The 12,883-nt window shown below is 40.6% G+C and overlaps 1 protein-coding gene across 4 annotated transcripts in view; it reads right to left on the bottom strand.

Moving 5' to 3' along the window:
- Positions 1 to 12,883, bottom strand: part of col15a1b (collagen, type XV, alpha 1b) — a 44,070-nt gene that overhangs the window by 24,929 nt on the left and 6,258 nt on the right. For 3 of the 4 annotated variants that reach the window (XM_077537052.1, XM_077537044.1, XM_077537035.1), the window contains exons 1-3: positions 5,367 to 5,853; positions 933 to 1,120; positions 269 to 478 (exon numbers count right to left, since the gene is read on the bottom strand). In XM_077537052.1, coding sequence (XP_077393178.1) covers positions 269 to 478; positions 933 to 1,120; positions 5,367 to 5,706 — 738 coding nt within the window. In that variant the 5' untranslated portion in view covers positions 5,707 to 5,853. Of the gene's footprint in view, positions 1 to 268; positions 479 to 932; positions 1,121 to 5,366; positions 5,854 to 12,883 lie in introns of those variants that run through there. The other variant, XM_077537058.1, reaches the window with a different exon arrangement.

Genomic DNA, 12,883 nt, shown 5'->3' on the forward strand with positions numbered 1-12,883 from the left:
AATTGTCTGACACACTCACCAAAACAAGTGGAGTAATCATATTTTTTTTTTCATTTTTAACCAAATAAACTGAACCTGTAACATCTGTTTACATGTGTAAGATAAATACAATCCGAATTATGAAAAGTATTAGTATTCGTGTTTGGCATTTGTCACCATTAGTTTGCATGTAATTGTTCTAATGGAGTCAAAATAAAATCCGTTTAGATATGTTACAGATATGTACTTCAGTATAGTTCATTAAATAATATCTTACTGTGCAACTTACAGTGAAGCGTGTCCACTGGTCCGTCATGTCTGGGACACTGAAGGCAGCAGCTTTCTGGCTATGGGATGGCTGCTCACTGTCAGTATAGTATAATAAAATATTCTGAAGACCTGCATGGACTGGCGTGAGCGCTAAGCCCAACTCCACCACCTTTTGACGGGCATCGGTGATGGCGAAGAGCATGCCTCCTCTCTGGCTGGCTGGACGGATCTAAGGGAAATGAAAAATAAAATCTAACTGCAGTTGATTACTATTTAAGCTACATCACAATTAATGACATAACATACACAAGTATAACGAGTAAATTACCATATTGCATGACACCAGTATGAACGACAATGGTCAATAATTTCTGTGTGTACCTGAACCAAATTAATCAAACTTTTCAACAAAGTAAAGTAGAACTAAGCAGAGAATACTAAAGTAAACTATATTTAAAAAATTACATTAAAGTGGAGGACAGACAGTAGGCCTAAAGATGCAAAATAAGAAGAAATGCAGAAAATGAAAACGGGATAAAAGATTCATTAATCACAATACCACAAGGGGGCGCAATTTTCTTCGGCTTCTTTAGCATTATTTCTTGAGAATTGAAATGTTAAATATGGTCTTTTGTTTTGTTAGGGAGTGTTTCAAATCCATATTTCAATTCAAACTGTGTTACCGTGACAATGATGGCAAAGTCGATGTAGAATGGGCCTGGCACAAAGGTCTTGGTGAGCCTGCCTATGTTGGCTTCGGGCCCAAAGTTGTATGCTGGAAAGCCCTCAAAGCCAGGAGTGAAGGAGACAGAAGGAGGGAGGGGCACGCCAATTAACTCTGTCAAGTCCAGATGACCTCCGGAGCTTTGCTCTGACAAGACAAACAATGCAAAACCTGAGCTGTGGAGTAAAATCTTGTATGAGAGGTATTAACATTTTCTTCATCCAATGGCTGACTTCAACCATTCATTTTTACTCAGTGACAGCTCATCAATAGAGGGATAATCTATCTATCTATCTGTCTCTCTGCAGCTACTGCTTCTACTGCTAATGCATTTTTCTTTCATTCAAATTACTTTAGCGCATTCAACTTATCGGTCCAGATAACCACACATGCTGTGAAAATCATCAATACGTTACTTAGACTTAGACTTCCTTGTCAAGGTGAGTTTGTTCTATCTGACGTCTAAACTCAGGTTCTAATATTCTCATCTGCTAGTGCAGGTTCATTGACCAGATGAGTGAAATGACACGAAGTACTTGTGAATCTTCCTGACTTTTATTTGATCCTGACACTGTTTACGCTTCCCTGCTCTGCCTCACAAGGACACAATGCTCCAAAACAGCGTTTCACGATGTGTGGCAATTATACTATTTTGTGCATATGTGATGGCCCCGCATTCCCTTTATTCTATATAACAGGGCCCGTCTCCCACTGTGATCAACTCTCACCTCAGCATTCCAGTCATCATCACCCCTGCTACAGTACCTATAGTCATGCACGCACATTCTTGGTTGCTATCCAAGTGAGGACTTATTATTGACATAAAACATCTCCTAATCTTCCCCATAACATTGCGCATCACAAATGAACAATCCCAATGAGGCCAATGTTAACCCCAAAACTGCGCTTAATTTTGAAGTCATAATGCTAGATGGGGGCCACACACACTTTTTTCACCCATATGAACAAAAGCTACAGATTCCACCAGACACTTCAAAGATTTGAGGCGCTCTCATTTATCAGCCTGACCAACTGGAAACATACCCAATTAGAGGCTTTCGTATGAATATGCGTGTGTGTGTGTGTGTGTGTGTGTGTGTAGATATGTGCTGGAGGAAGAGAGAATTACAGCTGATGTGCTTCATATAGAAACTCAAACCAAAATACAGTTTACTGGACAGTATATAAGCTTGCATTTGGAGTTGTGATAATGCAGCCACAAAGGTGTGTAATCAATGTAATAATAATAATAAAAAAACAGGCAAACACAAAACAAAGTTCATATATTTCCAAACTTGACGAGACGAGAAACAATGAGAATGCATCGAGAATCACGAGACGCCAAGCCCCCTTGGGCTGTGGAGATGCACAGAGGAACCGAGGTAATAATCCGACAAACACACGCTTCTTGGTTTGGCTTAAATAGACAGTGAATTGATCGGATTGGCTGTGGCTAGACATGTGGGTAACAAGACTGACATGGTATTATCTGATTGGCTGTTGAACAAGTAAAAGAGGTTAAAGATTCTTGACATCACATAGCTCATGACATCACATATCTTAAAACCAGTTGAAACTAGATGCCGATTACCTCAGTTCAAAACATCAGTTCAAAACAGACACTTGACCTCACGGTCATGACCCAAACATGACCCTTCCAAGACCCAAACTTAACCCTGGCGTGACCCAGTCTTGACAGAAATCGGCTTAATGCACCTCAATTTCATAATATTCATGATAAACACTCAGGGAAAAAAATTACACAAATTACACACCACGCCGAACCAGATCACACAAGAGAGATGGCAGCTGTGCCTTGCTTAAGGGCACCTCAACAGTAGCCAGGAAGCTGACTGGCATCTTTCAAACAACCAGTTTCCATTTCCACATGATCGGTGGCCCTCCGGCCACAGCCATAATCGACATAACTACGAAATTCTAATTCCCAACTTTAAACCCTTACACTTGAAGTCGCCATCACACTAATTAAAGTGAAATGATGCCTTGTCATAACTACGGTTCTGCCACCTGGCGGTCGGGAGGGACGAAATAGAAACATGACTCACTTCAACATTTGAAACACAATGTAAAAGTAAATGAAATGCAAAGCTCTAAAACTGGCTTTCGAATGTGTGTCAGTAGTCCTAAATTGTGTAACAATACATTCACAAAGACCCGCGTATTGTACATTTACCAATTTAGTACATTTGTGACCAAAGCTAAATACATCACCTGTCCTTTAAGTGTAAAAGCACAACAACTAGACATCTTGGTCATTCGGGAGACTAATTAGTCTTTGTCAACAAATGTCAGTTCAATCAGAATTTACAACTCTTCATAAATCTGTCAACCATTATTAAGACAACTTTGTGCTACAGTTTCTCCTCAAAGTCTCTCAAACTGCACATAATCCTCATCATGTTGGCCACATGAATGCTTGATCAGCTTGGCGAGGCTTATAACAACCCACCCCCTCCGCGTTGCCGCACATAACCTTTTAAACCCACCTTGACCCTGTCATGCCACACAAAAGCCTCCCGCTGTTTGGCCCACTCCCCCGAGACTTCTCAGGCTCGCAAAGATTTAGTGCAACGCACATCAGGGTACGGCTATGCCACATACCAGCGTGCTACCAGAGCAAAAGCAAGGGTTTCAACAAAGTCAGCATTCAGAATCTTGCCAGCATTTTCAACACAATCAGAGGCTTCAACAATTTACCTCTTGAAGAGGATCAAATACTGTCTCATGAGTCATGACATCACCAAGTGCAATAAATTGGCTCTTACACTGACTGATTATTTTATTTTACAGCAATTTAATATGCCTTATCTAGGGCCCATATTAAGAGTACAATGTTTTGACGAGTTTAGAATAGTGCTGTCAAAATTAAAGTGTTAACTATTTAATTAATTAATCAAAAAATGATCGAATTAATCATGTACTAACGCAGATTAATCATCCATACATCCATTTCCTCAACCGCTTACTCCTTACAAATTTTGTGGGGGGTGCTGGAGCCTATCCCAGCCGGCGTAGATTAATCACACAACTATTAATTTCAACCACAGATGATCTTTTAGCTGACAGCGGATAGAAACATTAAAGGTAGCACAGGTTGTGTTTGAGCAATAAACATAACTACATGCATGAAAGTAAAGCATTTAATAAATGTTTATATATGACATTCGGAGTATTTGTTCATGTCAAAATATTGGGGTCATTTTTTTTTTTTCATTTTAAATTATGCAAGTAATTAACGGATTAGAAAAAGAGGTGGGTGAGAGCGTGCAGTGGATCAAAAATGTTGAAGACATGCTCATCATATTAAATGTTGAAAGAATTAACACATAACAGGTGCTCTTTAAATTTGGCAGGCAAAAAATGTTGATAAAACCCCCCCTTTTAATTAAGCGATAAATCGTAATCAAAATTCTAAGATGTGATTGTTCTGATTAAAAAATGTACCGGTAATCGTTTGACAACTCTAGTTTAGAAGCAAAAGGCATTTTCATTGACATCCATCCATCCATCAATCCATTTTGCTTATTCCTCACAAGGGTTGCGGGGGGGTGCTGGAGCCTATCTCAGTTGGCTTTGGGCAGTAGGCGGGGTACACCCTGAACTGGTTTCCAGCCAATCGCAGATTTTCATTGACATTTATGTTTCATATTCGTGATTTGTCCTGCAGTAAACATTACCTTTGATCTCAGTGAGAAACAAAATTTCTAAGCTGGGTCTCGGTCTGAAAAATCTAATCTAAAGTGATCATTGTTCACTCGCAATATGTAATTGGAAGACCTGTGAGAAGCCTTCATCCAGATTAGCACACCTCAAGACAGACAGCTATAGTGCTGTCCTATCTAGCCAGGACTGATGAAGCTTGTTGGGATGAGAGGCCAACTACGACAGTCCAATTGTGATAGATTATGGAAAAATAAATGAAATAAAATAATAATAACAAAAAAATAACGGCCTGTAAAATTTTGAACCAAATCTCTGAAAAATTCCAATTCATAAATTACTTTGTGCTCCATCATGTATCATGGAATCCGGGTCCAAAAAGTAATAACCCTGCCACATTGGCTGTAACCACAGATACTTACTCAACTGGCAGGTAAACGAGCTCACCTATAAACCTGTTTACTCGAAGCACCTGTGGCTAAAGATTTTTTTCTTCTTGGACCTAAATTCCCCAACCCAGAATACAATTCATTTAAAGGCAGGGGAACAAAACTATATGCATGACCAAAATAAATAAATAAATAAATAAATAATAATAATAATAATCTGAATATTCAAAGATCTTGAAACCCAACATAACCAACTTCCCAGAATGCAACAGATATAAAAATCATCGAAAAGCTGTTCTATACTCTCCAGTTTGTACACTCACCACTCTTCCAGCGTTTCAGTGGTTTGAAAAGGGATCTGGCATGACTGATCAGCGCAACTGTACTCGCATCAGCAGGTAGTGTCCCCCGGAAAGACCCTGCAGAGCTAACAATAGATACGTCAGTCTGGATCCCACCACTGAAAGTGGTCTCTGTTGTCTCGTCCTCATGTCCCGCCCACGCCGTTGTCCCTGGCATGTCCGAGGGGCTCTGTGAAGTTACGGATGGAGGTGAGGGATTAGGGCTGCTCTTTGGGCTCGCCCAGATGAAACTCCACCATTGAGCTCGTACGGGTGGGGACAAAAGTAGGAAAAGAGCGAGAGAGATGCATAGAGTTCCCATTCTCCTTTCCCAGTATCTTGTACGGAATTGTAAAAAGATGTGTTGCAATGATGTAGCACACCAACAAATGTGACTCACATCTGCAGAATCAATAAGAAGTGATCCAATGGAAAAAAGTCTTGGACCTTCTCACTGTCCTTTCTCCATCTCCTCTCATGCTCTTTAACCTCCCTCTCGTTTGCCTCTCTCCCCCCGCCTCTCTCTGTAATTAGTGACTCCCCCTCCTCTGGCCCTCCACAACACAGCAGACCTGATTCTCACTCCCTTGTCCCTTCATTCGGGTGGCAGATTACAGTGTGCTCATTACTCCTTGCTTCTCTTCCTCTCTCTCCAACTTGAGCGATAGCTCTCGTGCTAAAAATATGAATGACATGTCTTAACAGCATTCACATAATCGTATACACTAACAGTTCAGATGAATTTATACGCAACTGGTGCAGAACTGAGGTCAAGTTTAAGGTGGGTATAAGCAAATCGTGACTAATTGGGTGAGAAACAGACAGTGGGGTATGTTTACACATCAATGGCCCAAATTATCATTCATGTTTTTGAAACTATACACCTAATGTCCAAAACTGGTGTTTCGATTGATATGTAGTCCCACATTCCCATAGAGGGAGTTCTGGGTTTACAACAGAGTTCTGTCTTTCAGTACAGTACAGTACAGTACAGTACAGTACATACAAATAAAATGTAATTAATTTGATATGATGCAGCTTGAAGTCATCAGATTTTCTTTTCCTTACTGTCTACTTGCTACCTCTACACTTTATAATGTCCCACAAAGGCAACACTTTTGTTTTGCTAACTTCTTCCACATACACAATATCACAATTTCTCTCAAATATTGTTCACAAAGCAATCTAAAACTGTGATAGTGAGCACTTCTCCTTTACTGAGATAATCCATCTCACAGGTGTGCCATATCAAGATGTTGATTAGACACCATGATTAGTGCACAGGTGTGCCTTAGACTGTCCACAATAAAAGGCCACTCTGAAAAGTGTAGTTTTGTTTTATTGGGGGTGGGGGAACACAGAAAACCAGTCAGTACTGACTGGTCCCCAGCAACATTTTAGCAGTAGGAAACCTATCATGGCTGTTAATTTAATTGCGGTAATTAAAACAAAACAAAACGTTTTTTATGCTTAAATTAATATTAAATATTGACTTTGTCATGCCAATAAACTTTAATAAAAGCAACTTACACAAAGTTAGCATTTAACAGGTGAAATAGAACAAGTATATGCAAAGCCAAAGTGTATGCTATCTACTAGCATTGCTAGCATTAATGGAAGTCAGCCAAAAACATCAAATTAAACAATGGAATATTTATTACTAATTAAATGGCCTGCCGATTTACTCATAACAAGATTGTTTGGTATACATGCTGGATTGTTCGCCACTGCCAGTCAGGTGACACTGACTGTACACTTGCATACGCAACTATTGACAATTTAGAGCCTAATCCTCAATTAACATAACATGCATGTTTTAGGGATGTATGAGAATGAAGTTGTAGTACCACCACACACAAATACTGGGAGAACATGCACAATTCACACAAAAAGGTGGAGTTGAGATTTGAACTCTGAACCTCAGTAGTGTGAGGTAGATACACAATGGTCTACTCTGCTGCATGGAACAGACAGTGTGCTGAAATCAATGTGATCCGACTATGAGAGTGGTTTGTGATCAATTCCAGACGATATGTTTGACTTGAGGTTGCAGTATAAGTTTTTGGAACATCAGTCATAGTGACAAGTACTGGTTATTGAAGTGACTAATTGTCTGAAAGGTGAAACCATGCTGCCCTTGTTGTTAGAATACGCTAAAAGAATGGTCAGATACCCTCTAGTGGAGCAGATGATGGGTTTAGTGAGGCCGAGGAAACAGACCTTTGGCTTGAATCCTTGTGGATTAGTCAGAGAGCTGGGGTTGAAAGGTCTGGGGTGGTCTGCTAGCATTACATTAGGGATTGATTAGTGCACATGACAGCATGAGGTATAGAGGACTTCCTTATAGGTGCATCCTTAAAATGTGTCTTATTATGAGCCATTCTTATCTACTCCATGCTAGCGTTATTGTGCTTCAACCTCCCACAATTACATTACATTACAGTATAGCTATTAAAGAGGCAACTACTATTTGACTTCAAATTTGTTTTTAGGAAAACAGAAAAGAAGGAACAAGCTCGCTACACATTATTATTATTATTTCATCTATTCTACATAAAGCAGATAAATCATTACTCTCACAGCTTCAATATACAGTTGGAGGTGGACTTCTTGATAAACATTTGCATTTCCACTCATACCCACTGTCTATGCATGGTGACCTCATTTAGGGCCTCTGGATTCCAGACAAAGTAACTACTTCACCTCCCTCTCACTTTCCACTCTACCCAACAGTCGGAACAATAAACTCTAATTGGTTTACTGTAACAGAAAATCATAGTATACTAGTTACTATAAATTCATTCATTCATTAATTCATCACCTAAAAATATCCTTGAGGTCAAAAGACTGCCCTTAGAAAATGAGAGCGCCACAGACACAAGTATACATTCAGTACATTCAGACTAAATTGGAGATTTTAGCCTCCATTGTTAGTATTTGAATAGTGTTAAGGGTTTTATTATTCTATAGACTTTATGATATAACAGGTACAATACTACTTGTTCCTACAGTATACACTGCAGTATACTGCTGCAGAAGAGAACACCACCTGAACCAATCTGTTACTTAGGTACCCTCTAGTGGTCATAAAAACACATTGCAGAGGTGGACTACGTTCAGAATTTAGCGCCAATAAATAGCAGGGCACAAACAGAAAAGCAACCATTCACACCAATGAATAATTCAAAGTCTTCAATGAACCTAACGTGGGTATGTGTTCGGAAGCATGCAAACCATACACAAGATTAATCGCTCCACAAACATCTGAACTGTGAGGCCCATTTGCCAGCTACTGTATTACTGAAAAGAGCAAACATGTGAAATAATGCACAAACATGGGAGGGAGGGTACAAAGGTCAAACCAAGAGAGCCTGTTCTCAGGTAATGGTACACCCCCCTCTCTCCTTTTTGTTTCCTTCTACACTACTACACACACACACTTACCACATACACACCCCTACACACTGTGGCAACTAATCAATGACGGCAGTGTTGAAACTCAACTTTTCTCGTGCCCTTCCCCCAGCTTCCTCTCACTCTTCCACTCACCCCCCAAATGATGTGTTTTCATTTCATATTTCTAGACCATGTTCAGCCTGGAACGGAAGAACAGATCTTTTTGGAAAGTCCGGTCTAGAGTTAGAAGAAAATCTATCATCATGTGGAGAAAGGAGACATGGCATGCATTAAATAGAAACAACTAAAACTAGCATCAAGCAATTAATGTGACTCCAAGAGAAAGTCGACAACCATTTTTGGTTTTGTTGAATGAATTAAAGTGTTTGTGGAAAGTCCCTCGAAGACTAAGTTTAAATTGTGGGAAAGTGACAAGACACTGACACATAACAGATCTTTAAAGCAGATGTCAAAGCGAGACAAAACAATAAGAGCAAAGGTGAAATGAGGAGAACAGTGGGAGTCAGGGAGGTTATCACGAGAAGAGACTGCCCAAAGGGAACATTAACCCAAACATTTGACCCTGCATACAATGCTGCTGTGGGCTTTTCTTTTAATCTTAAAATTGTTTCTACACCAACGTCAGCAGAAATCCGAGTGCAAGTTGTGTTCATACACAGCCACTTAAACATGGATGGCTCACAGGATTGAGATTGCCTGCTGTTGAATGATGCTTAATTATGTTCTCATTGTTGGCTACACATTATCAAGGATCTTAAAAAAATAAATAAAGACGAAAAAGAATTCTGTGATAGTCAAGTATTTCTCCTTCTCAAATTGTTATTTTTTGTACTTTCTCCATTTTAATGTTTAACAAACAGGTACAAGCACATCAGTCCAGTTTTAAAGTCTCTTCAATGGCTTCCGGTTAAGTACAAAATTTATTTTAAGATTTTAATTGTTGTAACTTGTTTTTATGTCTCTTATACAGTACATTCAAAATCACCTGAAGATGCTTTTAGTTATAATGTTCCTACACTGTGGAACTTTTTGCCTTTGGAGCTCTGCTCATGTCCAACAATATCTTCCTTAACATATATCATATCATATCATATCATATCATATCATATCATATTATATCATATATCACATCTACTCACGTGTGTTTTCTTATTGTATTGTTTTATTAGTACATATTTGAAAAAAATGTATTGCCATCTTGTTTTTTGAGTTTATGCTTGCCATATGAAATGATACAGATAAAATTGACATTGACACAACTAATGTGAGGTTAGCATTTAAGCCTCAATTGCTTCATAAGACAAGACATAATTCATCAACTATCAATTTTTATAAAAGTGACAGAATTCCAATTGATCAATTAATATGCCTTTAGAATACACAATAAAAATTCCTAAAAACAAAAAACGACAGCATAGTAAGATGGATGAGACCAAATTCTTGTTTATAGGTAAATTCCAGGTTTAATAGCTTACCAGTAGCGTGAGTGACAGGCTATTAAGACAATTGTCTAGGTTGAGATGAACATGTTATTTGGAAGACATTCTCATTTGCTTTCTCGACATCACACTGTAAGGCTTACAGCATACTGCAGATAAAGGAATGCATTGTTTGGACTTTGGAGATCAGAGGTGACCATCTGCAGAGGGCTTGTTTCCATGACATCGAGTGTCTCGGACTGTTACCCCATCCCACTTCCCAAATCCCCTGCCATCCATCCTGCCACCCAAATTTCTCCCCCTGAAGAGCACAAAGAGGTCATCCAGTGATGTTTTTGCATGGGCTTGTGCCTAGAAAGAAAGGCGAGCAATCTGCATGGTGACAGACATTTACTGTGTGGAATGAAAGACAACCTTCAGAAAAAATGTAACAGGAAAATATTATCTCATATTTGCTGCACAGTGTCACTGGCGGGCGACCAACTACACTGTGCTCACTTGACAACACTCACCATTGTTTAGGGATCTAAACAGCTAGTTGAAATAGTCAGAGGAGCCTTGGGTTAGGGTTAGGCTAAATAGTTAATGGACAATCAGTCTCAGGGCAAGTTTCAAATCCTGGCAGGATAGTTACAGATACTAGAGGGCAGCTGATGTTTTGCCTGTTTCATTTTGATTGTGTTTTCTCATCGGTAAAACTCAACTGTCAACTAAACTGACAACGTTACGTTCTACAGTACAGTTTTCTGTAATGTTAGGATACAGTTGATTGGTCAGGTGGGCAGGTGATTCCCCCCCCCCCTCATATCTTCCCAGTAAATTAACCGCCATCAATCAAGTCCGTCAATACTGGTCCACAAGTGTTTACTGGGTAGCATACCTGCAGCTATTTAATATATTTTTGTGCATTAGTATACTACAGTAGGCTACATGGTCCTAGTGAGTCTGGCTTCCCGCACACACACTTCTTTGTTTTCTTCCATTAAGATAAGATCAGCCTGTCAGTAAGCACTGGTCCTTGCCATCTGGTTGGTTATCGACACCAACTTTCATCTATGATGCCTTTTTTTCTTTTCTTTTTTTTTCTTCAGAATAACATCATTGATTGAAAGACTGCTATTTCTCATTGTATAAAACCATTCAGTATTTTAAAGCACAACTGGAAATGACTCTTTTGTTTGGTTGCGTTTTAGCAGATAATTTATTTGGTCTAACCTGGTCATGTTGAGTACTTTTGATTGCTGTCAAAGTGGAATTCATAATTCTACTGTACATGTATTGTTGCCTAAAGTTCCATTGACTCTCAGTCATCCTATGTTAACTGTAATATTACTTAAATTTGTTAACTTCTAAATTCATTCTTGGTCTAATGCAGGACAAAAGAAATAGTAGCCTATGCTAACATTAATGATGACATTAAATGTATTAATCACAGTCTCTAGATCAGGGATCTCCAAGTTCGGTCCTCGAGAGCCCCTATCCAGCCTGTTTTCCATGTCTCCGTCTTTCAGCACAGCTGAATCTAATGATCAGCTAATCAGCAAGCTTTGCAGAAGCCCGATAACAATCCCGATCATGAATCAGGTGTGTTAGTGGAGAGAAACATGGAAAACAGGCTGGATAGGGGCTCTCAAGGACCCAACTTGGAGACTCCTGCTCTAGATCATTAAAACGTCTATTTAAATTTCATCTATCCATCCATCCATCTTCTTCCGCTTATCCGGGGTCGGGTCACGGGGGCAGCAGCTTTAGGAGAGAAATCCAGACTTCCCTCTCCCCAGCCACTTCAACCAGCTCCTCTGGCGGGATCCCGAGGCGTTCCCAGGCCAGCCGAGAGACATAGTCTCTCCAGCGTGTCCTGGGTCGTACCCGGGGCCTCCCGCCGGTGGGACATGCCCGGAACACCTCCCCAGGAAGGCGTCCAGGAGGCATCCGAACCAGATGCCCGAGCCACCTCAGCTGGCTCCTCTCAACGCGGAGGAGCAGCGGCTCGACTCTGAGTCCCTCCCGGATGAGCGAGCTTCTCACCCTCTCTCTAAGGGAGAGCCCGGACACCCTGCGGAGGAAACTCATTTCGGCCGCTTGTATCCGGGATCTCGTTCTTTCGGTCACGACCCACAGCTCGTGACCATAAGTGAGGGTTGGAACATAGATCGACCGGTAAATCGAGAGCTTTGCCTTTTGGCTCAGCTCTTTCTTCACCACGACGGACCGATACAGAGTCCGCATCACTGCAGACTTTGCACCGATCCGCCTGTCGATCTCTCGCTCCATCCTGCCCTCACTCGTGAACAAGACACCAAGATACTTGAACTCCTCCACTTGGGGCAGGATCTCATCCCCGACCCGGAAAGGACACGGCATCCATTTCCAACTAAGGACCATGGTCTCGGATTTGGAGGTGCTGATATTCATTCCAACCGCTTCACACTTGCCTGCGAACCGCTCCAGTGAGAGTTGGAGATCCCGGCCTGATGAAGCCAACAGCACCACATCATCTGCAAAAAGCAGAGATGCAATGCTGAGGCCACCAAACCGGAACTCCTCAACGCCTCGGCTGCGCCTAGAAATTCTGTCCATAAAAGTTATGAACAGAATCGGTGACAAAGGGCAACCTTGGCGGAGTCCAACCCTCACTAGAAA

The sequence above is a fragment of the Festucalex cinctus genome, chromosome 1 (assembly GCF_051991245.1).
Source record: "Festucalex cinctus isolate MCC-2025b chromosome 1, RoL_Fcin_1.0, whole genome shotgun sequence".
NCBI lineage: Eukaryota > Metazoa > Chordata > Actinopteri > Syngnathiformes > Syngnathidae > Festucalex > Festucalex cinctus.